We start from the raw sequence: 26,875 nt of genomic DNA on the forward strand, positions 1-26,875 counted from the left end.
GACGTGTGTGGTGGATATACACACACAAGACAATTGTTAATTCTCAGAGTTATAATTCACGGCGACCTCGCCCATGTTACAATGCCTTGTTAGTTCCTTTTACAAGGGATATTCTTCCCTTTAATTATACGTGCTACTTTAAGAGTAGAGACACACCTCGGAGGTGTTCACGTCTTTACCTGCGCGAGAGTTTGCTGTTTGGTGGTTTTTGATTATTCACTGTGTTAATTGAATTAAATGGAGTGCTCTCCAAAGAGGAATTAATCTCCGTCATTTCTCTGCCTACATCAACCGCACTCCCACAAGTTCATGTTTGTTCTAGTTCTGCCTGGTTAAAAAAGAAAAGTACAAAGGCTTGACATTTTGTGCAACTTGTGCTTAATTTATTTTTTTATTCTGTTATTATTTTATTTATTTTATTATTTATTAAAGTACTTGAACTTACTTTAAGATTATTTTAATTTCAGCTATTTTTTAATTAATTTTAATTGTATTATTTTATTGATTTAATTTGCCTAAAGGTGATTATTTTGTACTTTTGTCTGTTTGAATGGTTGTGTTAAAAAAATAAATCAGACGTTACTCAACAGTTACTCAGTAGGCTGCTTGAGTAGTTTTTTCCCCAAGTACTTTTTTACTTTTACTCAAGTAATTATTTGGATGACTACTTTTTACTTCTACTTGAGTCATATTATTCTGAAGTAACAGTACTTTTACTTGAGTACAATTTTTGGCTCCTCTACCAGCTCTGCTTCTACCTGAGTAATGAATGTGAATACCTTTGACACCTCTGTCTAGCAGGAACAGTCGTCCGGCCGCAGCGCGGAGCTGTCGCTGCTCGCACACTCGTCTAGCAGCGGGGGCGCGCCGCGGGAGCGCGCCGCGATGGTGACGGACGGACGCCATTTTATTTTGAAAATCAAACTGAACTGGAGGAACCGCAAAGTCTTCCATTTCAAGTTTGTGCGGGGGAATAATTAGGGATGAGGATCTGAATTACTTCATTTTGGGAGCAACGGTGAGATTTGTTACATATGTATGAAACAAGCGTCCAGAAGCGGGTTAGAAGTGCGTTAGAATCTAAACAGCGTTTTCAACACAGAGGATGGTCGATGGCCAAGCAGCCCCCGGGGGGGGCTATTTACTGGAGAGAGACGCTATTATGATGCTTTTTATTACAACACAACGGCTAAATTACACGTTTTTTTTCTTTTTTTTGTTCAAAAGAGTAGACTTTAAAATAACAGTGAAATACATTTTGGTGTGGGAGTTGTTTGAACTTTAATGGGGCATTTGTAAGTGTTGGCGCGTCCATGAACTAGTCGGAGCCCGAGAGGGGGGGGAGCTAATGCTAACAAGGTGAATGCAATCACTGACTGTTTCGGTCGGGATTAGACCCATCTGCAGCACCCTAGGGCGGTACGGTTCTTTACGCGTGTGGGGTGTGTTTGTATATACGCAACTGGACGTTAAAATGTAAAAAAAAAGCGCCGTGTTTCCGTCTCCAGCGAGCGAGCTGGACGCGTGCTAGGCGGCTAGGCTAGCGCTAGCCTAGCCGCCTAGCACCGACCACTAGAATAGAGGCTGATTTATGGTTCCGCGTCACAACGACGCAGATCCTACGGCGTAGGGTTACGCGGCGACGCGCACCGTACGCCGTAGACTACGCCGTCGGTTTAACGCGGAAGCATAAATCAGGCTGAGCCAGTGTTTGAGTGTCGCCCTCCAGCCTCGTGTTCCAGCTATTAAGTTGTGGCAATTGGGCACTTTTGGGAAGCTTTGGTTTTATTTATTTTATTATAATCTAGCTCTTGATTATTATTATTATTAGTTGTTTTAAAGAGCGTCTTGGAAAATGAGGACTTTTGACATTAATTGCATTTTAATTGTGGTTTTTTCACTTTTTTGGCACCAAATTGTTGGAACAATAATATAATAATCAAGAGGCAAAAAGAAACAGCCTTGAAATCCTTGAAAGTGCTTGAATTTCAAGGCCTGAAAAGTGCTTGAAATTGTAAGTCTTGTGTCTTTCACAAAATTGTGATCTGACTAGTTTAGTTTAGTTATTACAAGGAGAAATATAATCAGTAAGATGAAACATCACTAGATGTTTACAACACGATACAATGTACATAATTGTGATAAAAAGCAGAAAAAATAATTATGAGTATATACAAGACTGTCTCAGAAAATTTGAATATTGTGATAAAGTTCTTTATTTTCTGTAATGCAATTTAAAAAAAAAAAAAAAAAAAAGTCATACATTCTGGATTCGTTACAAATCAACTGAAATATTGCAAGCCTTTTATTATTTTAATATTGCTGATTATGGTTTACAGTTTAAGATTAAGATTCCCAGAATATTCAAATTTTTTGAGATAGGATATTTGAGTTTTCTTAAACTGTAAGCCATGATCAGCAATATTAAAATAATAAAAGGCTTGCAATATTTCAGTTGATTTGAATCCAGAATGTACGACATTTTTGCATTACAGAAAATAAAGGACTTTATCACAATATTCTAGTTTTCTGAGACAGTCCTGTATATCCCTGTAGATCTTTTACCCCAGTGATAAGGTGCTTGAAGATTTAGAAAGTGCTTGAAAAGCTTCTGTGAGGCGTCCTGTTGACAGGAGAGCTGCATGAATGTGCTGGAGTGGGCAGGTAGGAGGGCTGGCTAACGCCGTAGCTCGTCCTTTGTTCCAGTGAGTGAATGTAATAGCTCTTTCTGCCTACATTTCATTTTAAACTCAGTGTTAGTTGTGGCAGATGCCCCCCTACGTTGCGTGGTTGTGTTGTTTCTCTCTCGTGAGCTCCTCCAGTCATTGATTCTGCAGCAGGTCTAGGTTGCTGCCGGGGCCTAGTCCAGCTGCTGGCATGCAGGATCATGTTCCCCTGAAAGTTGCAAGTTGCTGTACCAAACTGCCACTTTAACTTGCACTGAACTCACTTGAAGAATCCATTTCTATATGAATGGCTTGTGAAGGGACATTTTAATTGTGTATGTGTGGGTCTGTCCAGGGGTGCAGATCCCATGTTAGGATTGGGGGACACACCAACGTGATTTTAATTTTAAATTTTTTGCCAATATGCAACTCATGCCATAAATTGGTAAAGGCTCGCCAAAAAATCCTGCACAGGGAATCATTTATTGTGCTTACCTTTCTTGTTTATTTGTCCTAAACAGCCAACAGTGTGTGTCACTGCTTACTTAACTGTTATATTCCTAAATCATCATGTTAAGGGTTTTGGGCATGTAGTGTCTACTCATCTCAAATTCTTCTCACCATCTTCCGTTTATCCTATGGGACTACTTCATGCACGATCAATTGATATATGGATGAAATATGGAGCCCTAAACAAGTTTGTTTAAACTAACTGATCATGTTTTAACACAGTTATGGTGGTAAACGGTTCTAAAAAAAAAATTCTGTACACCTCAAAACGCACCGTGGATGTATTATTTTTTTTAGAAATATATTTTTAATAAATATTCTACATATTCAACCTTTAAGTCTGAAAATACATTTGTTCAATTTTGAATAATTTAGGGTATTTTTATTGGGGGGGACAATTCATGTTTTTCAGAATTTGGGGGGGCCATGTCCCCCCCGTACCCCCCGGGATCTGCACCCATGGGTCTGTCATCCACGCAGGCCCCAAAGCCTGTCAGTGTTGTCAGTGAATAATATAGATGTTGACATGCATGAATTAAAGGTGTGCTTCCACGTTTAGCTCAGCTGGGGGGAAAAAAGTGTGTTGCATTGTAAAATTAATTGTATATGTTCTTTTTTTTATTGCAGATGCTGCACTTGATTTTAAACTGAAGGACTCTACCCCTTAGTACTGGGAGCCACTGAACGGACAACACATTTGGAAGCCAACATTTGTCACACCTTTGGGGGGGGGGAGCAGAAGTAACCTATCACTGAAGTGACAAAAGGGGAATAATGGTGATTTTGCGCCGTGCTCGGCCGCCTGCTTCCGCCCCAACCAGCAATGAATCTTGACTCGCTCTCGCTGGCTTTGTCTCAAATCAGCTATCTGGTGGACAATTTAACAAAGAAAAACTACAGAGCCAGCCAGCAAGAAATACAGCATGTAAGTAGTAGTAGCCACGTCTGTTACATGTCTTTTTAAAACAGGTGCTACTGGTACTTTGGTATATCTGTACATAAAGTTAGTACTAGTTAAGTTGCACATGTATATTTCTTATCTAAACTAGAACACATTTTCTTCCATCCTGCAGAACGTCTTTAACACCGTAAATTTGTATTGCAGGTTTTGTTCATATAGGGGAAACGTGGTAGACATGGTGTCTTTAAAACAATACTCATGTTTGGCTGATCATCCACACCAGTCCTATCAATCATCTGAACAAAGTGTTGATATTTTCCAACTATATATGCGGGATTTGCAAACATGAGGCATCTATATCATGCATATCAATGAATTGATATTGGTCCCCTTATTCATTCATGAACTGTGTTGGTGGATTTCCAGATGATTCCTTGATGCTGATAAAAGATATCGAGTCTTCTGCACTAAGAGGCGTTAATACTCACGCTGCATTGGCCCTTCCAGATACAAACTTTTGTCATCAGTTTCACATGGCATTGTGTTGAACAAATGATGCTCCATTTATTGTGGAAATACGGTCTTTAGTGGAAGTAAACAGTTAAGTAGAGTTTTAGGCCCTGTCCCAATCCCCCCCACTCCTACTTTTCATCCCTACCCCTAAATTCTGCGTGTTCCCGTGAGGGTAGTGGTGTCCCAATTCCTCTTTTCACCTATGCCCCTTTTGCACTAGTATCACCTCAGCTCGGTTCTACCCGTTTTGCCCTTTTGCACTAGGGCTGAGACGGGTAGAGCCGCTCCAAGCCGATACTTTTTTCTGTAACCATTTCAGTGAGGTTCTATACGGGGCTGAGCAGGGACTATTTCCGACGTCACCACCCTCCACGCCAGTGATTGGTCGGGGGGCGGGGCTGTCACCACCCTCCGCGCCCCTGATTGGTCGGGGGCGGGGCCGTCAGACGTTTGAATAAGGAAGCGGGAGTCAGAGCGAGAGCGACCCGCGGCTCGCTGCGATTTTATTATAAAGCGCAAAACGTCTGTTTGGTGATCCTACTCTGAGGTGCAGATGTTCATAAACCTGGTGACTGACGAGAGAATTAAAAAAGGGATGTAGATGGGCTGTTTTACTCTCAGCCGCTCGCGGCTCCAGCAGATTTCTGATCAGCGCTGACATGAACAAAGCAGTTGCGCAATCGAGTACGTCACAGCAGCTTCACCCCAACCTGCCCACTTCTCCCCTGGCTGTGGAAAAACAAACGGGTAGAGGCGGGTAAAGGCCTGACGAGCCGAGTCGGGCCGAGTAAGTTCTGGTGCAAAAGTGCCACTAGGGGGAGTGAAGAGAACGAGTGTAGTGGCTATGAATCTGTCCCTACGGATCGAGGGTTTTCGGATGCTCACTAGCTGAACTAGGGACAGAAAAATTTCCAAGAATGCTTTTCGTCGTCATTTGCAGACTGAATCAAAAAAAAAAAAAACATGGCGGACATTTCTTATTTTTTTTGTGAATAAAATCAATATTTTGAGTTAGTTTCTGCATAAAAATGCGTTTTGATACATTTCTAGCGAGAAATATATATTTTACTTTCATACTATTCACTCAGTGAATGTATATAATCACTCGCTTGCCCGTTGTTGCGAAGTCTTTTCAGATTTCGCCAGAATAAAGGCTGATTTATGGTTCCGCGTTACACCAACGCAGAGCCTACGGCGTAGGTTACGTAACCTACACCGTAGGCTCTGCGTTGGTGTAACGCGGAACCATAAATCTGCTCTGGAGCCGACAGGCAGAAATCCCGAAATTTTCGGAGCAAATTTCTTTACGGGGCTAGCCACATGTTAGATTTCATCTATTAAACCAACATTTATCTTCCTAAATGATTTATTTCAGCCAGCGGTAATTCTCCACAGAGCTGCAGGTTTCTCCCCGGGACGACGGCGGAGGCCGATCACGTCTGTACTCCGGCTGCTGCTGCTGGTCCGGGCCGGCGGCTCTTATCTCCGAAAACATCAGATCAAATTTCTTAACAGGCGTTATTTGGATAAACTGAGCCCAGGTTGAGGATCGTAACGGTTACCTTTCCACCTGAAAAAATATTAAAACTTAATAAAGTGGCATATTAACAGCGCTACAGCTGAAATTAAAACAGCTTTTGGCTCTCAGCTTCCTGATTTTAGTGGTGGTGCTGAAAGTAGGAGTAGGGGGAGTATTGGGACAGACCTGGGAAGATTTCAAGTGCCTTAAAATCTGTCCCTTCTTTTTTAGGGCTAGTGGTAGTGAGGGAGGGCTAGTGAATGAAAGTAGGGGGTGTATTGGGATTGGCCCTTAAACTCTTGTTTGTGGAAAAACGGAATCAACAAATTGAGTCCATTTAGATTATTAAACAACATGCTGAGACGTTGTGCTTTTTACCATCAACGTGTAAACGAACGGCTTCTGTTGTGCTGAATTGTGTGTGTAATACAGGCCTACAAGAAAAAACTGAACAGATGCTGAGCACTATTTCTGTAAAACTATTAGGTTGAGCTGAACTGAGTGACGTGGCAATCGGGCACTTTGAAAGCTTGGTTTATTTATTTAATTATAATCTAGCAGTTAATGTATCAGGGATGCAGCTCTAGATTATTAGTTATTTTAAAGAGCATCTTGGACAATGAGGACGTTGCCATGAATTGCATTTTAATTGTGGTTTCACTTTTTGGCACCAAACTGTTGGAACAATAATATAATAAGAGGCAAAAGGAAAAAAATACTGTGCAACATATTCTGTCTTGTGCTCAGAATAACATTTGTACTCAAAACTTCGACTCCTCTTGATCATGGGAAAGTGATGCCCAGACAATAGCAGTCATGCTGGTGTTTATATCCAAAAACACTTAAGGAATTATTTGAACAGTGTTACCAGCATTTGCTATTTTTCTATGTTAAGTTGATGAAAGCAAGCAGCTTTAAAAGTCAGTGGATAATTGTTTTGGATAACTGTGATTTTAGTGTTGATTGAAATAATTGAATTGTAATTCTTCTGCATAATTTAGCAGCCCTAATTGACAGTGACTAGAATCGTAATGTCTTCAGCATGAACACTTTTCACTGTATATACAGAGTCATCAAAGTTAGACATTTTTACAGCCTTTTTAAATAAAAAAAAATGGTTGAAGAACAGCAACTTTTTACAGCTTTGCTTTCCATGACCCAGATTGATAGTACTTGGGACTGGGAAGGTTATGATAAAACAATCTGTGCCTGGGAACAGTGACAGATCGACCGCTGAACTGATATTAGCCTTGAAAATCAGGCAAAACCGTTTAGATGAATTTGGGTGAAATGATGTCAAAGGAACACTGCAGTGGTTTAAAGCTGTATTTTGAGATGCATAGACCAAAATTACATTGTACTTTTATCATTCATAATTTAGCGCAAATAGATATTTATTTACTGCATATGCTGTTGCTCATAGGTCCTTTAGTCCGCTCTTCTGAGAGATAGAAAGGCAAATGGGTCAATGACGTGACGCCTATATTTTCTGAAAAACTTTTTTTTTTTCAATTCAAAAAAGGTTTAAATGGATAAAAATATATCGTATATATATATATATATAGGAACTACCTGTCCCACATATGGACTCACTTGAATTTTACAAAAAAATACTAGTTATTTGGGATTTTGTTGTTGTTTTAAGCGTCTAAATGTCATGTGGTGCGACCGTCCGACCATGACTCTTGTTTTGAAAACTTTGTTTGAAATCACTCTAAATGTTTTAAAATTAATCTTCTTCTATCTGGCATGATTTCTGAACTGTCTTGTAGTGTGTAAGATTGCAACACATTTGTATTTATATTTCCATCATAATATACAAACAAAGTTTGACTGACGTCCATTTTATGACCATTTAAAAAAAAACAACAATTTTTGTATAATACTGAAAACTTGTAAAACAAAAGATGTCAAGAGAGTTGGAAATTAATTTATTTTAATATGAATCATGGTTGCACCACAAGACTTTTATTTTTTTTAAGGCTAGTGCCAATTCATCTCGACAAAATTTTTTTTATATGAATTTATGTGTACACAACATTCTTAATGTTTGAACTACTGCAATAGATATTCTTTTTTTTTTATTATTTTTAAATTGACCTGTTGAAAATCCTTATTCGTCACTGACCCAAACATGTCCAGCCTGACTTTGTCTCCCTATTTTGCAGTCTTCTGGAGAACTTCAGAAGTCCTGATATTGTTCAGCTGGTGGATTTGCCTAAAATGTGTATTTTTGTGCGACTCCAGATTGTGAATCGTCACGGACCTGAGGCAGACAGGCATCTACTACGCTGTCTCTTCTCCCATGTGGATTTCAGTGGCGATGGTAAAAGCAGTGGAAAGGACTTTCACCAGGTAGTTTTCTTTTTTTTGTGGAAAAACATTTAGGTTCTTTCTGTGATATATTTTTTTTTTTTTGAATAAGTGAAAGAAAAAGTTTGGCCATGTCTGACTTGCTTTAAAAACATGTCAGAAAGGTGTACCACAAAGCAGGATTTATCAGTTTTTCTGAGGGGTTTGATATTTATTCTAGTCATCTAGTCATGCTGCTAAAGTGATAGCTGCATTCATTTTGCTGTTTGTTACATATTGATTCTTGACTTTTCTTTTCTCATTTCTCCCGCTTTTGTTCTTTTCATTGACTTTCTTTCTTCTGCATCTTTAATTTTTTTTTTTTTTTTTTTCCTCCATTCTATTTTTAAAAAACATTTCTTAAACTTGTTTAAGACACAGTTTCTGATCCAGGAGTGTGTGTCGCTGATATCGAAGCCAAACTTTATTTCTACACTGTGTTACGCCATCGACAATCCACTGCACTACCAGAAGGTAAGGAACAGCTGCCACATCTCTCACTTATATAAAGATATACATATATAAGCAGATATACATCAGTGTTTTCCTTAATATGAAAGTTTTGTGTCCGAGGCCAATAGTCCAGTTTGTTTTTTGGGCTGTGGCTGTGGCTTCTGTTTGCTGGTATGTAGTTGCCAGAATCAGAAATTTGGTCAAACTTTTACTTGCCTAGGACTGACATTGTCAATCTTGCATTTTAACGTAGTACTTGTGGGAAAGTTTTAATTTATTTAGAGTAACTCAATGAGTCTAACCTTTTTACCCACCAAACAGCTGTCTTTATTTAGTTGTTGATGGTCCTCTTTGAAAGTTCAGACGAGGTGGCTCAGCGCTGCATCAGTGTGATTGCACAAAGCATGGTGGTTTTGTGCAATCATCTGAGTAACAGGTGCGTCTTTGGTAAGAATAGTGCGTTTCAGTTTCAATTTTGAAGTTGTAAACTTCAGCGAGAACAGAGGCGATATGCAAACGCCCCACCAACCTTCCCCAGGGTTGTTCATGTACAAGACGGGGTAGAATATCACTGCAAAAGTCTTGCGTGCAGGACGCTTTTTTAAAACTCAACTTTACGTCCACACTTTGCTTGTCCACCTTATTACACACTCATAGGAGCAGAATAGATACTCCAATCGAGTATGTCACAGCAGCTTCACCCCAACCCCCCCACTTCTCCCCTGGCTGTGGAAAAACACACGGGTGGAGCCGCGCCGAGCCGGGCTGAAGCGAGACTGGTGGAAAAGTGCCATAAGATCTTCCCACGCTTGAATGGCTTTTCTTTGTTTACTCGAATTTTCTCTCACAGTTAACAGACATGCATGTTAGGCTAATTGACGAGTCTAAATTGACCCCAGGAGTGAGTGTGAGTGTGTGTGGTTTATATTTGCACAAGGAAAAATACTTAATAAATGCTTCCATAGTTCAATAGTTGATTAAACTATTCATTTCAGTTTGTGGTTTTAACAACATTAGTTGTTTGACTGGCAGCCCAGCAACCTTGTGTAACTGCAGAGAAAACACTGTATATTGTGAATAAGAGACTTTAAGGGCTTGTTTCACCTTTTTTATGAATCATTTTCCATTGAATTGTCTTTCAGAGTTTAAAGCCATCAGCCCATCTATTCACTCAGCTGAGTAAAGTTCTTAAGCTCAGCAAGGTCCAAGAAGTAAGTCACTTCTGCACTAGGATTCATTAAATGACATGTTTGATACAGAAAAGCCTGTTTAAATGTATCCATTGATTGATTTCTTAGGTAATATTTGGACTCGCTTTGCTCAACTCCAGCAACACAGACCTCCGTGGTTTTGGTAAGTTTTCCATTACACCACACATGCTTAAACCCTTTGGTAAACATGATTAGATTGCATTTCCTGTTTTTTGTGGTTTTTGTGAAGAGTACCAAGTTGTTGGGACATTTTTTGTAATCTATTCTTCCTTGTGACACAATGTTATCGGCACTTGTGAAATGGTAAATGGGCCTGAATTTATTTATATAGGACTTTTCAAGACTTATGGTTTTAAATATACTTTATATTACAATCCATACTTACCCACTAAAACACATTCATGCAAAACCAATTAGTCTATGATCTCTTTGTTTGTAGTTCACTCGTATACAAATTTGTGGGGGAGTGAAATCATGTATGCACGTGAACATGGTTTTAATCCAAAAAATGGCTCACTGTTCAGGAGTGAGTAGATATTTCAAAGCCCGTGAGTGTGAGATGTCATCGTATCTTAGCTTGTTGTTACTCACTGCTCCATGAACAGCACGGGTGATAAATGAAATGTGATAAGTTGAAATACAGGGAAAAGACAAGTACAATGATTTGATAAGTTGAAATACAGGGAAAAGACAAGTACAATGATTTGATAAGTTGAAATACAGGGAAAAGACAAGTACAATGAATTGCTTTCTGTTCTTGGTTTGGTGTGAAAATGTACAAGGAAAAGCCTATTTAAGAAACTGGTTGCTTACAGTTCAAACAGGATACCCTGGTCAAACATGAAATATGTTTGAACAGATACCATCATTAAAAAATGGCAGTCTCTTTGAGCATTTCCAAAGCAGGAAACTACCATTCAGTCTTTAGCAGTGGCTAAAATCACGGCAGGGACTGGACTTTCTAACGGTCTGATTGGCGGGCGGCCGCTCCGGCTACTCAGCCACGGCCCCTTTTCCACAGACTTGATTTATTTTCCACATGTGGAATATCTTTCCGTCCATGCTGATCTATAGGAATACATACTTCTTTTTGAGAGGCTTAGTTGTCTTTGTGTCTTTACAAATGAGTAAAACTGTCTTTCTTTTGATTTTAACTTTTTTTTAAATATCCTAATTCAGTTGGCAGCTATTTGCCTAAATTAAGGTGTGGGCAAATGAACATGCTAGAATTGTTGGATTTACCACAAATTTGACCAGCGAGGAAGGCATGGTAAATGTTACATTGACTACTAGAAATCATCACCTTGTATTGGCAACAGATGAAGAGCTGCAGGAATGAGCGTAGAATCAAGAAAAAGAAAAAAACATGGTCCATAACCATTTTGATACACTGTCAGACGCACTTAAAGCAGAAACTACAATTACACCTATTTCTTATGAAGATATATTAAGATCTGTCTACAGTAAAGTTTAATTTCCTGGTTTTGTGCTTATACAGGACTGTCTCAGAAAATTAAATATTGTGATAAAGTTCTTTATTTTCTGTAATGCGATTTAAAAAAACAAATGTCATACATTCTGGATTCATTACAAATCAACTGAAATATTGCAAGCCTTTTATTATTTTAATATTGCTGATTATGGTTTACAGTTTAAGATTCCCAGAATATTCAAATTTTTTGAGATAGGATATTTGAGTTTTCTTAAGCTGTAAGCCATGATCAGCAATATTAAAATAATAATAGGCTTGCAATATTTCAGTTGATTTGTAATGAATCCAGAATGTATGACATTCTTGTTTTTGTAATTGCGTTACAGAAAATCACAATATTCAAATTTTCTGAGACAGTCCTGCATTAGGAAAAGTATTTTTTTTTTTAAAAAGGAAAAAAAATCCACAAAGCTTGTCTTGTCTGTTTCAGCGGCGCAGTTCATCAAGCAGAAGCTTCCAGACCTGTTGAGATCCTACGTTGACGCAGATCTCGGGGGAAACCAGGAAGGTGGCTTCCAAGACATCGCTATAGAGGTTCTGCACCTGCTGCTCTCCCATCTGCTGTTCGGCCAGAAGGGAGCCAGCGGGGTCGGGCAGGAGCAGATTGACGCCTTCCTCAAAACACTTTGCCGAGGTATGAAGGGTCTTTATTTACTTAATTTATTTTTTTCCTCCTGGATTCTGCATATAAAGTTGCTACTCTAAGGCTGCTTTCACACCTGTGGCCCGTTGGTTTTGTTCCGATTCAGGGTCTAATGGCCCTTTTCCACTAGCACCTACTCAGCGCTTCTACCCGCCACGGCCCCGTCTTCCGCTTTTCCGCTACGGGCCGAGGCGGATGGAGCCGTGCCAAGCAGATACTTTTTCTGTATCTTTTCTGCCGAGGTTCTAACCGGGCTGAGCCGGCACTATATCTGACGTCACCACCCTCCACGCGACTGATTGGTCGGGGGGCCGGCAGACGTTTGAATCAGGAAGCGGGAGTCAGCGCGAGAACGACTCGCAACTCGCAGCGATTTTATTATACAGCGCAAACGTCTGTTTGGTGATCCAACTCTGAGGTGCAGATGTTCATAAACCTGGTGGCTGAGGAGAGAATTAAAAAAGTGATGTAGACGGGTGATAAGGAACCACCAGATCCACCAGGAGCTCTGTTTTACTCTCAGCCGCTCGCGGCTCCAGCTGATTTCTCATCAGCGCCGACACAAACAAAGGTGTTGCGCAATCGAGTACGTCACAGCAGCTTCACCCCAACCTGCACACTTCTCATCTGAAAAACAAACGAGGACAAAGCGGGTGGAGCCGGGATGGTGTATGACGAGCCGTGCCGAGGCGAGTCGGGCTGAGTAGGTGCTAGTGGAAAAGCGCCATAAATCGATAGTTGTTTCGTTTTTTGTTTGTGGCGTTTGTTCACAAGGCAACCGTCTGTAGCGGTTCAAAGCTGTTAACTAATGCCATGAGAACCAACTGTTCTCTCATTGGTCAGAAATGAACGCGGAAGGAGTTTCTTCTTCCGTACCCCGGGAAAAACAACAACAACAACAACAATGGTTATAGCCCCTTTCACAGAGAGGGTGCAGACGCCGCCGGCCATCCCATTCATGTATATGTGCTACCGGCGCAACAGCGGACGGCTCTGCCGCCGAGCTCGGCGGCGCCTGCCGCGGCGTTTGCACCGCGCCTGCCTGCCCGAATTGAACATTGTTTAATTTCACCGTGCCGCGCTGGGACGACATCTCGACACGTCCAATAGAGAGAAGAGAGAAAGTTGTGTCCAATGGGAGAGAAGGTGGTGGAGGCTGCACCGACTCCTTTCCTTGCGCCGCGGTAGCACATACACATGAATGGAGTTGTGTGGGTTGCTGTGTGGATTCTGTTCTCACTCCAAACGAACCGCTCCAGGTCTGGAATGGCTCGCTTGTTTTTCTGCCGCATCCGAGCTCGATTGCTGTGTTCACATGTACCAAACGAACCGATCTTTAGGGGGAAACGCTCCCTGTTTTGGAACTGCTCCAAACGGGACAGGTGTGAAAGCACCTTAAGATTAAATAGAAAGGACAAATCATGTTGCGTTTGTTTCTTGTTGCTTTGTCTGATGTTTCTGTGGTGTTTCAGATTTCCCCCAGGAGCGCTGCCCTGTGGTGCTCGCACCACTGCTGTACCCTGAAAAACGGGACATTCTTATGGACAGGATCCTACCAGACTCGGGGGAGTTAGCCAAGACCATCATGGAGAGTTCTCTTGCAGACTTCATTCAGGAAGTTGGTTACGGCTTTTGTGCCAGGTAAATTGATGTTAACAGCCTACTGATCCCAGTCATGTATTTTTATTTTTTAGTGCAGCCATGTCTACAATAATTTCTTGCATTTCAGTGAATCACAATCATTTGTTAGGCATCATGTAATACCTGCTACCAAGGTGGTACTCCTTACATAGTGAATTACTGAATTCTATGTCTGAACAGAAATGTCGATTCAGATGCATCTACTAATGATAAACATGTATAATGATGTGCTGGGCCTGTTTTTGTGTGTGTGTCCAGTCTGGACGAATGCAGAAACATAATCCTCCAGTATGGGGTGAGGGAGGTGACAGCCAGCCAGGTGGCCAGGGTCCTGGGCATGATGGCTCGCACTCACTCTGGCCTCACCGACGGGATCCCACTCCAGGTACGGCAAATATGGGATTTAGTCCGTGGGCCAGAGCCAGCACCACTCAAGGTGACCAAACTTACTTATGATTTTTGAAAAGATCCATGTCTGTAGATGATATTCTGGTATGATAACCTTCCTGAGTGGCAGCTGGATCAGAGTTATCATCTCATGAAGTTACACACCCCCTTCAGAAAACTACATTTTAGATGCTGCTGCATATCCTGGTTTAGACTCGTGTACAGGAAATCTGTCAATGTTTCATTATATTGTCTTTGGTATCATTTTTAGCTTTCATTCAAGCTAAGATGTGAATCTTTCTGACCAACATAGAGGTCACTGCAGCTCTTTAAACTATAAACAACACACATTTTAACACCATTTTCGCCTAAATGATATACTATCTTTTATCCCTGTTCCATCTAGGAACAACAGATACACGAAATACAAAATACACAGGACCATAAGGATTCAGGAAATGTATAATATACCACTACTATATCATTGTTACAGGTCATTGTGAGCCTTAAACTAGAAGAGCATCATTAGGCTCCTATGAAACTATAACAGCCACTAATGTCACAAACTGGTCTTTATCTGCAAATACACGACATAAAGGACATAACAATGAGATAAAGAACCAGCTTAGTTTTAGAAACATTAGAGACACAAAATACAAAAAAAAAAAAAATACAGAAACTGGAATACTCACAGGACCATAAGGATTCAGGAAATGTATAATACACCCAATTTAGAATCATCAATGAACCTGAAGGGGGTTTTAACTTCATGAGCTGATAACTCTGATCCAGCTGCCACTCAGGAAGGTTTTCATACCAGAATATCATCTACAGACATGGATCTTTTCAAAAATTAAGTAAGTTTGGTCACCTTGAGTGGTGCTGATATCTGGTCTGGAACACGGACTAATTAGAATGATCTCCAAATACACATTGGTAACTGGAATTTAATTTATATGGCATGGATCAAATTATTACAAATCCAAAAAGTGAAGACATTAAGGGATGAAACCAGGCACTGATACTAGGGATTTCATTCTAATCAAGTCATAAAACCGTACTGATTGATTTAAACTGACAGGTTTTCTGTAACTCAGTCACTTCTTTGAGTTGCATGGTGCTAAATGAGAGGAAACAGCTTTTTGCTAGTAATAGCTCAGTACTTTGAATGTTTAAAATATGCTTTATGATGCTTTGAGCACAATCCTGGGCTCTTCTGTCGGGTCATAGATTTTAAGTGTCACTGTCGTCTCCCCTGTAGTCCATCTCCGCTCCAGGAAGTGGAATCTGGAGCGATGGGAAGGATAAGAATGACGGTTCACAGGCACATACGTGGAATGTTGAAGTACTCATCGACATCGTCAAAGAAGTGGTAAGTAAATTGTTGGCTCAATTGAATAGTTTAATATTTGCTAGGGGGTCATGCTCTGTCTCTGAAAGACACGGAGGCAATTTGTATTGTAATAGACACTGTGTGTGTGGATTTAAAAAGGCTTATTTATCTATTAAAAGGATGAATTGCATCAGCTATTGCAAATGTTTTTTCCTTGCTGCCACATTTTTAATCAAAATTATAATACTTACAATCCTTAATGTAAGTATTAGTGAGTAAAATAGTAAAAATGTGTGTATGATGAGTCTTTGTTTTTGTCACTATATTAGAATCCCAACCTGAACTTCAAAGAGGTGACGTATGAACTGGACCACCCAGGGTTTCTGATCCGGGACAGTAAAGGGCTGCACATCGTGGTGTATGGAATCCAGAGAGGGCTGGGCATGGAGGTCTTCCCCGTCGACCTCATCTACCGACCATGGAAACACGCCGAGGGACAGGTAACTGGAGAGTTTCTGCAGTGTTGGGGGGGATTTAGATATAGATTCTCATTTCTTAAAAGGAGCCTCATGCTCCTTTTTAAAGGAGACCTATTATGGCTTTTAATGTATATTTTAAACAGGCCTTGAATGTCTTAAAAACAATCTAAAGCTTGTTTATTCTACATAAAACAGAAATTCAACCTCTGGGCCATGTTTCTATTTTTACCGCTTCTACCCTCATTATCTGTGCTGGATTCTGAGGGGGCGGGGCTATGATAATGAGGCTCTGTGCTGATTGGCTGCCTGAAGGACGTGTAGCAGGGGAGGGAACAAAGCCTCTCCGGGCATGCGATCGAACTTCAGTGACAAAATGAATTCCATTGCTTTATTTTTTTTGTATTGGACTGTTCTAACTGGCCGTGAGTTTAACGGTTTCAGTGTGGACAGAGAGAGTTTAACGGTTTCAGTGTGGACAGAGAGAGTTTAACGGTTTCAGTGTGGACAGAGAGAGTTTAACGGTTTCAGTGTGGACAGAGAGAGTTTAACGGTTTCAGTGTGGACAGAGAGAGTTTAACGGTTTCAGTGTGGACAGAGAGAGTTTAACGGTTTCAGTGTGGACAGAGAGAGTTTAACGGTTTCAGTGTGGACAGAGAGAGTTTAAGGGTTTCAGTGTGGACAGAGAGAGTTTAACGGTTTCAGTGTGGACAGAGAGCGTCCGATGTCACGCAGCTCGACGCGGTAGTCGGACGCCCGCATCCAGTTACACGGTGTAAACAGATCTTAAAGCCTGAATTATGGTTCTGCGTTAAATCGACGCGTACCCTACGCCGTAGGCTCTGCGTTGGTGTAACGAGGAACCATAAATCAGCCTTTAGTTCCCTGAAGAGGGAACGGGTCACCTCGTCTTCACACTAATTCACACAGGAAGATTTAATTGAATTCTAAACAGTTACACCATAGTTATTTACTCCGATTCCTTATCATTTCATTTATGTTACAAGACAAATGAATCATGTTAACTGTAAAGAAATCACTGAATTTTCACAAATGGCAACTTTATTGTTAAAAAAATGAAAAAACATAAGTTGTATATAAATAACATTTATGGACTATTGCTGGCTCAAGGAACGACCGTGCGTCTTCTGAAGGTGTCGTTGAACAGCTCCAGGTGCTTGGAAGATCTGAAACCATAAACGGAAGAAAAATGTATTACGGTACTAATAGAGCTCCGTAACACCGGAGCTAAGCTAAATACTTAGCCCATGCAAAGATCATACTTGGAGACAAATATAAATAACATAAAAAATTAACGTCACTTACCGCTGACTCGTGTGCAGTTGCCGGGTCCGTGCTGATGCGTTTTATGAGGGTAAATGTCGATGCAAAACCTAATTTTTACTGTCCCTCGCTGTGGAAACAGCCACTGCTTCTGAACAATGGCTGACGCTCCAGCCCGGTGGAGTTAGGCCCCGTTTACACGGAGCAAAAACGGAGGCGTTTTCATGTGTTTTGGCCGTTCGTTTACACCAAAAGGAAGCTCAAAGCCCCCAAAAACGACCATTTCTGAAAACTCCGGCCAAAGTGGAGATTTTCAAAACCTTTTTCACGTTTGCGTCTAAACAGAGAAAAAGGAGGAAAACAGAGATTTACGTCACATTATGAGACAGAAACGTCACGAGCTTCATGTGTGCGACCTGTGTTTACAATTTGTTTGGCCACCGTCAATATTTTCTTTTATTTTACCTGTTTTAAATTCTAAAGTCACACTTAAAAGTAACTCCACTTCTCTCAATCCAAACGAAAGACTCTCGTTCCGTCTTGGAAGTAAAGCCTGAATTATGGTCCCGCGTTAAATCGACGCAGAGCCTACGGCGTAGGGTACGCGGCGATGTACGGTGTGCGTCGCCGCGTACCCTACGCCGTAGGCTCTGCGTTGGTGTAACGCGGAACCATAAATCAGCCTTAACTGGAAGTTACACGTGTCATTTGTTGATGTTTTTTTCCAGGATTCTGATTGGCTGGCATGACGTTAACAGCGTTTTCATGCGGGTCCGTGTAAACGAGGATAGTTTTGAAAACGTAGAGGGGAAAATATCCGTTTTTGTAAATACCCGGCTACGTGTAAACGTGGCCTTAGTTGTTGTTGTTATACCCGGTGGAGTTAGTTGTGGGTGTGGTTTCAGCAGCGGAGACCGAGGCGTGGTTTGCATTTTGCTCACGTAACGAAAATGCACAAATCTGAACGGCTCGTAGAAGTCACATGACACTGGAAGGATCCTCCGGGTGGCTGTACAGACCCCGCAGAATTGAGTTGCTTTCCTCCTCCTCTGAGTTGGCAGGCTGAGGGGAGACCACTTTATATATGTTAAAACAAGAGAAAAGCTGTTTTTCATAATAGGTCTCCTTTAAATTATTGAACTTTGTTTTTCAGCTGTCATTCATCCAGCACTCTCTGATGAACCCGGAGGTGTTCTGCTTTGCTGATTACCCATGTCACACTGTGGCCATAGACATCCTGAAGGCCCCACCGGAGGACGACAACAGGGAGATCGCCACATGGTACGAAGCATGGAGTTTGCTTGCTCTGTAAAACTGCTTTTTCTCAAGGGGTCTCTGGTCTTAACCATAGAGGCATCAATTTATTTAATATACTAGAGCAGGAGTCTGCAACCCAAAATGTAAAAAGAGCCATATTGGACCAAAAACACAAATAACAAATATGTCTGAAGCCGCAAAAAATGAAAAGTCTTGTATAAGCCTTAGAATGAAGACAACACATGCTGCATGTTTCTATATTAGTTAGAACTCGGGGAAGATTTTTTTTTTTCATTATGCACTTCGAGAAAAAGGTCGAAATGTCGAGAAAAAAGTTGAAATGTCAAGAAAAAAGTCAAAATTTCCAGAAAAAAATTTAAATGTCAAGATTAATGTTGAAGTACAATCTTGAGAAAAAAGTCGAAATGTCAAGAAAAAAGTCAAAATTTCGAGGAAATAGTCAAAATTTTGTGAAAAGTTCAAATGTCGAGATTAGAAAGGAAAAAGGAATAAAGAAGAAAAAATGTCAAACCTTTTTAGAAAAGGCTCCAGGAGCCACTAGGGCGGCACTAAAGAGCCGCGGGTTGCCGACCCCCCCGTACTAGAGTATAGATTTACTCTTTAAAAATGTATTTCTTAAAATTTAGAATGAAATCTTGCTGATGCACTTTTTGTTTCATGAAATCTCTTCCTCTTGACAGGAAAAGTCTGGACCTGGTGGAAAGTCTTCTCAGACTGTCTGAGGTCGGGCAGTACGAGCAGGTGAAGCAGCTTTTCAGCTTCCCCATCAAGCACTGCCCCGACATGCTGGTGCTGGCACTACTGCAGATCTCCACCTCGTGGCACACGCTGCGGCACGAGCTTATCTCCACCCTAATGCCAATCTTTCTGGGCAACCACCCCAACTCCGCCATTATTCTGCACTATGCCTGGCATGGACAGGTTAGTGTGTTTTTAAATTTTTATGGCAGGGGTGTCAAACTCATTTTGCTTGGCGGGCCGGATTTTACCAAATTTTTTTCTCGCGGGCCGCACACTCAAAATAACAAACGGTGCGAAATCTTTTTTTTCTAATTCTTTTTTTTTTTTTTTTACTATTGTTATCTAATCCAATATCAGTTTAGTTAATTTTAAAAGAAATATGCACTTTGTTTACACTCTAATTATGTAAAATATATTTCTTCAGGATCCTTTCTTGAAATTTCTCTGGGTTTTTTTTCTCCAAATTATGTAAGATACTTTTAATATCATTTTTAATATCATTTATTGATTATTATCATTTATATTTATTCATTTATAAGATAAACAGAAACAAGTATGTTTTTTTTATTTCGCTTTTTTATAGGAAATTGAATTAAAAGCAAAATCTTTCTTATTACATCCGAGAGTGTTTCTTTGTGATTTAGAGATTTTTCCAGTACAATTAAGTGTATTTATTTTTAAAAATTGGCGCGGATATTTACGCCAGTGTGCCGAAAAAGTCAGCACTTCTTTTTTAACTCTTTTATTTTGTCACTATCCTCGTATTCAAAACTGACATTCTCCGAATAAATATCTTCTATCATCTTTTTTAGCAGTGATATTTTTCCTGCTAAAAATATATATAATAGTAGTCAGTTAATAAAAATAAACGACCGTCTACAAAGAAATAAAATTGGCAAATGCATTCTAGAAAACTAAAAAAATGTTGAAAACTGCTCTATTTGTGGAATAACGATGGATTTGTAGAAGAAATATATTATCGGATATGCTGCGATTCATGGCAATTATTTATGCCTCCCTTTTTAGTAAATTAACATTTCGTTTTTTTGTGTTGGAAACTTCTCTCGGGCCGCATGAAAATCTCTCTCGGGCCGCACATTTGACACCCCTGCCCTATGGTATTTCAATATAAAAACTCCTCCTTTATAAAAGGCTTATATTTTTGTTTTTTGTCCCCCCCCCCCCACCAGGGACAGTCTCCTTCCATCCGTCAGCTTATTATGCATTCAATGGCTGAGTGGTACATGAGAGGGGAGCAGTACGACCAGGCCAAACTGTCTCGTATCCTGGACGTGGCCCAGGACCTGAAGGTTTGTTGGAAAACTGCACACTGTACACCTGTTTCTGAATCCATCAATTAATTCTTTATGAATACAGTTGATTTATAAATGAATTATAAAAGCTAAAAACTAGTTAATTTTAAACAAAGTCAGCTAAGTTTGTAGGAATAACTATAGTGAAATATGATTTTATATGAATAAACAGACAAGTATTAGTAGTAAATGGCAAAATCAAGTTACTGAATCAGTTTTAATCTTAATTGTAGGTACAACTTTTATAGTGTCAAATTTGTTTTGTCTCTGCCAGTCTTTATCGATGCTGCTGAATGGTACTCCATTTGCCTTTGTTATTGACCTCGCTGCACTTGCCTCTCGCCGTGAATACCTCAAACTTGATAAATGGCTGACTGACAAAATCAGAGAGCACGGGGTAAGTCTCTAAATTAAGGTTACGAGCTAGGATCAGTTACTAACGGATATTTTCTTGCTATGCCAATTTAATTAGAATCCTGTTGCTTTATGAAGAATAATAAAAGTGTATTTTTGTGCCAGGAACCGTTCATCCAGGCATGTGTCACATTCCTGAAGAGGCGCTGCCCATCCATTATGGGAGGTCTGGCCCCTGACAAGGACCAGCCCAAAAGTGCCCAGCTTCCCCCCGAGACTTTAGCCACCATGCTTGCCTGTTTGCAGTCCTGTGCTGGGTGAGAAACGTGAAAGTCCCGTCGTTAGTACTCTCCTGTAGGGATGGGCGATATTTTACCGTTCACGGAAGGAAGGAAGGAAGGAAGGAATATGAATCTGAAATAAATAAATAAATAAATATATGGGTCTGAAAGAAAGAAAGAAAGAAAGAAAGAAAGAGAGAAAGAAATATATGAGTCTGAAAGAAAGAAAGAAAGAAAGAAAGAAAGAAATATATGAGTCTGAAAGAAAGAAAGAAATATGAGTCTGAAAGAAATATGAGTCTGAAACAAAGAAAGAAAGAAATATGAGTCTGAAACAAAGAAATATATGAGTCTGAAACAAAGAAAGAAAGAAATATATGAGTCTGAAACAAAGAAATATATGAGTCTGAAACAAAGAAATATATGAGTCTGAAACAAAGAAAGAAAGAAATATATGAGTCTGAAACAAAGAAAGAAAGAAATATATGAGTCTGAAACAAAGAAAGAAAGAAATATGAGTCTGAAACAAAGAAAGAAAGAAAAACAAATATGAGTCTGAAACAAAGAAAGAAATATATGAGTCTGAAACAAAGAAAGAAATATATGAGTCTGAAACAAAGAAAGAAATGAGCCAAGAAAGAAAGAAATATATGAGCCTGAAAGAAATATAAATTCCCGTTGATGATGTTTTTGTATTGGTATTTTTTTTTATTGTTATGGGGATAAATGCCAGAAATTATCGTGATACATTTTTTTAGTCCATACCGCCCATCCCTACTCTCCTGTAAAACTGCCTAAATGAGATGACTGCTGTTGAATTATCCACTGCCTGTCCGTCTTGGAGTGAATCCCAACATTTGTTATATTTGATTGTGACCATGTGTATTTAGGACTGTTGTTCTGGGATAAATTTCTAGTAATTTTTGCCATATACTGAATGAAACGTGGTTCCCTCCCCTCCTCACATTAGGAGTGTGTCCCAGGAGCTGTCGGAGACGATTCTTACCATGGTTGCCAACTGCAGCAATGTAATGAACAAAGCTCGGCAGCCGCCTCCAGGAGTGATGCCAAAGGGCCGCGCCCCCAGCACCAGCAGTTTAGACGCCATCTCACCTGTGCAGGTATTTCCATGTGAACGTCTGTAAAGGCAATAGAAGCTAAACTAATCTCTATTATAGGTCTTGGTTACTGTTTTAAGTCCTGACTTAATATGTTAAATGATGCCTTTAGTGCAGGAGATAACCAAAACAATTGTTCCGTTTCTGATACAAGCATGAAATTTGGTACACACATAGCCAAAGGCATTCCAAAAATAATTGGACGTGGAGCCATCGTTAATTTTCAACATGGCGCACAACTCTTTTTATATCACTGGGGAAATAATATGATATTTTAAACATATTTACCACATATAGTACTTGGTAGATGTCTCTTGGATAATTGAAAAGTTGTCATTTAATATTCAAGCCGCCATTTTCTAAAGATGGCAGCCATGGCAGCCATCATTTGTGTGATTTGTGTGACTGTCTGATATGGATGATCTTGGTGTCACAAACTGAACGATTCCTATACAAATGGAAAAAAGAGGAAGAAAGAGGAAAAAAATAGGAAAAAAGAGGGAAAAAAATGGAAAAAAGAGAAGAGGATAAAAAGAGGAGAGAAAAAAAGAGCCAGGGCAAACTGGCAACTCATTTCAACTAATCACTCATTAGAAAACACTTGTTTCTGGCGTCCATTTTGAAAAATGGCTGCCATGGTCGCCATGTTGAAAATTCACGACGGCTCCACGTCCATATCTTTTGGGGAAACCTTTGGCTATTTGTACCAAATCTCATGCTTGTATCACAAACTGAACGATTCCTATACATGTTATAGCTAAACAGCTGGACTCCTTGTGTTTTGTAGCTTTGATATGATTTGATTTGACTCCTGCCTAACACTGTCTGGGTGTTATCTCTCCCTCTCTTCTCCAGATGGATCCTCTGAGCGGCATCGGCTCCCTGAACCTGGGCGGCACCGCCCCCTCCCACACCCAGAGCATGCAGGGCTTTCCCACCACACTCTCAGCTTTCAGTCCCCAGTCCCCCGCTAAGGGCTTCCCCCCCCTCCCCAACCCCAACCCTAACCCCAGCACACCCTTCGGGGGGATTGGCAGTCTCACCTCGCAGCTCCCTGGTATGGACTCTGGTACTATGATCTTTGATTACTCTCTTTTAATCATCATTCAAGGCTAAAAGTCTGTCACTGCCCGTGCTATTTGTGGCTGCTCCCAGGGAGAAATGCAGCTTGAGGGGATAGTTTTTTTTTTTTTTTTTTTTAGTGCTCACTTATAAAAAATATTAGGTGATAAGGAAAAGATCAGTTAATTTTTACATTAAATTTATATTGATGGAAAATATTCAATTTAGTTTACTTCATGGGGTACGTGACAGTCATTTAAGTCCAAAGTAGAAGGGCTAGTATTTCCAGTTAAGCACGTATGGGTTGAAATGATGTTTGTTCTTCCAGGTCCTCTGGGCTCAGGAATCAGCTCCGGGATCGGCTCTAGTCTGGGAATGACGGCGGTAAACACGGATCCTTTCGGCACCAGGAAGATGAGCACACCGGGCCTGAACCCGCCCACCTTCCAGCAGAGTAAGATAAAGGCCGGGGATCGTAGTGGTGCGACTGCACTCTATTTCCTCTACGTAGATAAAGATTGTGGCTCTGATTTGCAAATATAATTGTGATGCAATTTGATGTGAATTAACAGATTATTGTCACACACTTAAAGTTGTGTTGCAGACTTGTGCAGTTTTAATTTTGTTGCATTCAGATGACTAAATATGTCATTTATTTGGGAATACAACCTTTGAAATCATAGAGGAAATACAGATCAGTCTTCCATTCCATGTCTGCTTAGACTGGCAGCCCTACTCAATGTGATTGATGTACATTTGAGGTATGAAAAGGTGCTCTGGTTTTAATTACTGTACTGATCATACAGTAGCAGTGGATTGATTTTGGTGGCATTTGGAAAATGTTATATTTTCTGGAATTGTTTTGACCGTCCATTATTGGGCTTTTTTTTTTTTTTTAGGTTTATACACTGTGACGACAACTGAATAAAAGCTGTTTTGAGTTGAAAAAAATGCGTCTTAAGTAATAGGACAGCTTAGAAAATGTTTAAGACTTCATTGTAAAGGCACCTTTCTGATGCCTAATGTGTCAATTGATTATACTGGCTTTTTGTTTTTGTTTTTTTCCCCCAAACTGTTTAATAACTTAAGTCATGTTTATTCACTTTGAAACTAAAAGATGACCCATAAATAATAATGTTTGGTCAACCTTTCCCAGCTGATCTTTCTCAGGTGTGGCCTGAGGCAAACCAGCACTTTAGTAAGGAGATAGACGACGAAGCAAACAGTTACTTCCAGAGAATCTACAACCATCCACCTCACCCGACCATGTCCGTCGATGAAGTGAGTTCCCCGTCCTGATGCTGGAGTCTTTTATTAACCCTGGTACTGTCTTTGGGTCAACATGACCTCATTCTCCTGTCCTTCTTTCCTCCTTCTCTCTCCTTCCTTCCTTCCTGCTCCTTCCTTCCTTCCTTCCTGCTCCTTCCTTCCTTCCTTCCTGCTCCTTCCTTCCTTCCTTCCTGCTCCTTCCTTCCTTCCTTCCTGCTCCTTCCTTCCTTCCTTCCTTCCTTCCTTCCTTCCTTCCTTCCTTCCTTCCTTCCTTCCTTCCTTCCTTCCTTCCTTCCTTCCTTCCTTCCTTCCTTCCTTCCTTTCTCCTGCTCTCTCCTTCCTTCCTTCCTTCCTTCCTTCCTTCCTTCCTTCCTTCCTTCCTTCCTTCCTTCCTTCCTTCTTTTCTCCCTTCCTTCCTTCTTTCTTTCCCTCTTTTCATTCTTCCTCCCTCCCTTCTTTCCTCCCTTCTCTTCCTCCCCTGACCTGTAGACAGCACCAGGGTTAAACCTGTGCATTGGTCTCTGTTTGTAGTGTATTGTTTAGAGTTTTCTTGATGATACTTATATCCCCCCCCCCCCATCCATCCAGGTGCTGGAAATGCTTCAGAGATTCAAGGACTCCACCATCAAGCGGGAGCGGGAGGTGTTTAACTGCATGCTGAGGAACTTGTTTGAGGAGTACCGGTTCTTCCCCCAGTACCCGGACAAGGAGCTTCACATCACCGCCTGCCTGTTTGGCGGCATCATTGAGAAGGGTCTGGTCACCTACATGGCCCTGGGCCTGGCACTCAGATACGTTCTAGAAGCGTTACGGAAACCGTACGGATCTAAGATGTATTACTTTGGAATTGCTGCCTTGGATCGGTTCAAGAACAGGTACTGAGGTGCTCTGTGTTTGGACGGGGTGGATGTTAATATTGACAATGTTGTGTCAAGCTTAATTGTTATTTATTTTTAGACTCAAGGACTACCCACAATATTGTCAACACTTGGCCTCAATTGCTCACTTCTTGCAATTCCCCCACCATTTACAAGAGGTAATTAGGTTTCTGTAATTTAGTCGTGGTGTTTTTTAAGTGTTTCTTATAGTGATGCACCGAAATGAAAATTTGTGACCGAAACCGATTTTTTTTTTTTCACCATTGCATAAATCATAGAAAATATTTATTGAACATAAAAAACTGAACATTTTTTAATTTCCCAGCATTATGTTGTTTTGTTTCCACCTCCTGGTGAATGTTAGGTAAAATTCTTATGTGGTTACTTTTTGGTTGGCCAGCGATTTATGTTTGTGGTGCAACCGGTACAGGAGCGTCCAGTCTATTTCCTTATATTACAACGCCGTTATTAATTGTTCGGTTGTTTTCCACTTATTCCACCGAACACCCAAAGTGTTTTTTTGCCATTTTCGGCCAAACAATTTCGGTTACCGAACAATCGGTGCATCACTAGTTTCTTATTTTTGTGTCTTCAACGAGACTTGGAGGGCGTCTCCCATTCAGGTAGATTAAATCTCTTGCTCTGTGTCTTTAAAATATCCTGTGTGTGCAGTACATCGAATATGGCCAACAGTCACGGGACCCTCCGGTGAAGATGCAGGGATCCATCACCACGCCGGGCAGCCTGGCGCTGGCGCAGGTCCAGGCCCAGGCCCAGTCCCAGCAGCCCGGAGGCCTCAAGGCCCCGCAGCCGGGCCAGCCCAGCTCCCTGGTCACCACGGCAACCACCACCACCACCGCAACCAAAACCACCACCATCACCAGGCCCACGCCCAGTTTCAAGAAGGACATGCCTGTAGGTTTGATGTTAATGGCTACACAGTAATCCCTAGGGCTGGGGATTGTTAAGAACCTCACCATTCCATTCACATTCTATACCCATTTAAATGCTTCCATATCGATTCAGTACGACATAGAAATACACCAGGGGTCGGCAACCTAAAATGTTGAAAGAGCCATATTGGACCAAAAATCCAAAACAAATATGTCTGGAGCCGCAAAAAATGAAAAGTCTTGTATCAGCCTTAGAATGAAGGCAAATGGCAAAAGTCGAAATGTCGAGAAAAAAGTCGAAATGTCG

At 40.7% G+C, this 26,875-nt stretch overlaps 1 protein-coding gene across 6 annotated transcripts in view; it reads left to right on the forward strand.

Annotated features, from left to right (window-relative positions):
- Positions 1 to 872: 872 nt before the first annotated feature.
- The window catches only part of cnot1 (CCR4-NOT transcription complex, subunit 1), a 55,728-nt gene continuing 29,725 nt past the window's right edge, over positions 873 to 26,875 (forward strand). For 2 of the 6 annotated variants that reach the window (XM_061722319.1, XM_061722321.1), the window contains exons 1-23: positions 873 to 1,018; positions 3,804 to 4,101; positions 8,357 to 8,464; positions 8,837 to 8,935; positions 10,057 to 10,125; positions 10,213 to 10,267; positions 12,048 to 12,251; positions 13,733 to 13,901; positions 14,160 to 14,286; positions 15,550 to 15,660; positions 15,951 to 16,121; positions 18,535 to 18,662; positions 19,340 to 19,580; positions 20,591 to 20,710; positions 20,988 to 21,110; positions 21,233 to 21,384; positions 22,319 to 22,469; positions 23,322 to 23,535; positions 23,857 to 23,982; positions 24,685 to 24,809; positions 25,386 to 25,672; positions 25,755 to 25,832; positions 26,338 to 26,590. In XM_061722319.1, coding sequence (XP_061578303.1) covers positions 4,000 to 4,101; positions 8,357 to 8,464; positions 8,837 to 8,935; positions 10,057 to 10,125; positions 10,213 to 10,267; positions 12,048 to 12,251; positions 13,733 to 13,901; positions 14,160 to 14,286; positions 15,550 to 15,660; positions 15,951 to 16,121; positions 18,535 to 18,662; positions 19,340 to 19,580; positions 20,591 to 20,710; positions 20,988 to 21,110; positions 21,233 to 21,384; positions 22,319 to 22,469; positions 23,322 to 23,535; positions 23,857 to 23,982; positions 24,685 to 24,809; positions 25,386 to 25,672; positions 25,755 to 25,832; positions 26,338 to 26,590 — 3,213 coding nt within the window. In that variant the 5' untranslated portion in view covers positions 873 to 1,018; positions 3,804 to 3,999. Of the gene's footprint in view, positions 1,019 to 3,803; positions 4,102 to 8,356; positions 8,465 to 8,836; positions 8,936 to 10,056; positions 10,126 to 10,212; positions 10,268 to 12,047; positions 12,252 to 13,732; positions 13,902 to 14,159; positions 14,287 to 15,549; positions 15,661 to 15,950; positions 16,122 to 18,534; positions 18,663 to 19,339; positions 19,581 to 20,590; positions 20,711 to 20,987; positions 21,111 to 21,232; positions 21,385 to 22,318; positions 22,470 to 23,321; positions 23,536 to 23,856; positions 23,983 to 24,684; positions 24,810 to 25,385; positions 25,673 to 25,754; positions 25,834 to 26,337; positions 26,591 to 26,875 lie in introns of all 6 variants that reach the window. The other 4 variants (XM_061722320.1, XM_061722324.1, XM_061722323.1 and 1 more) reach the window with 3 other exon arrangements.

This window comes from Cololabis saira, chromosome 5 (assembly GCF_033807715.1).
Source record: "Cololabis saira isolate AMF1-May2022 chromosome 5, fColSai1.1, whole genome shotgun sequence".
In the NCBI taxonomy this organism is placed as follows: Eukaryota; Metazoa; Chordata; class Actinopteri; order Beloniformes; family Belonidae; genus Cololabis; species Cololabis saira.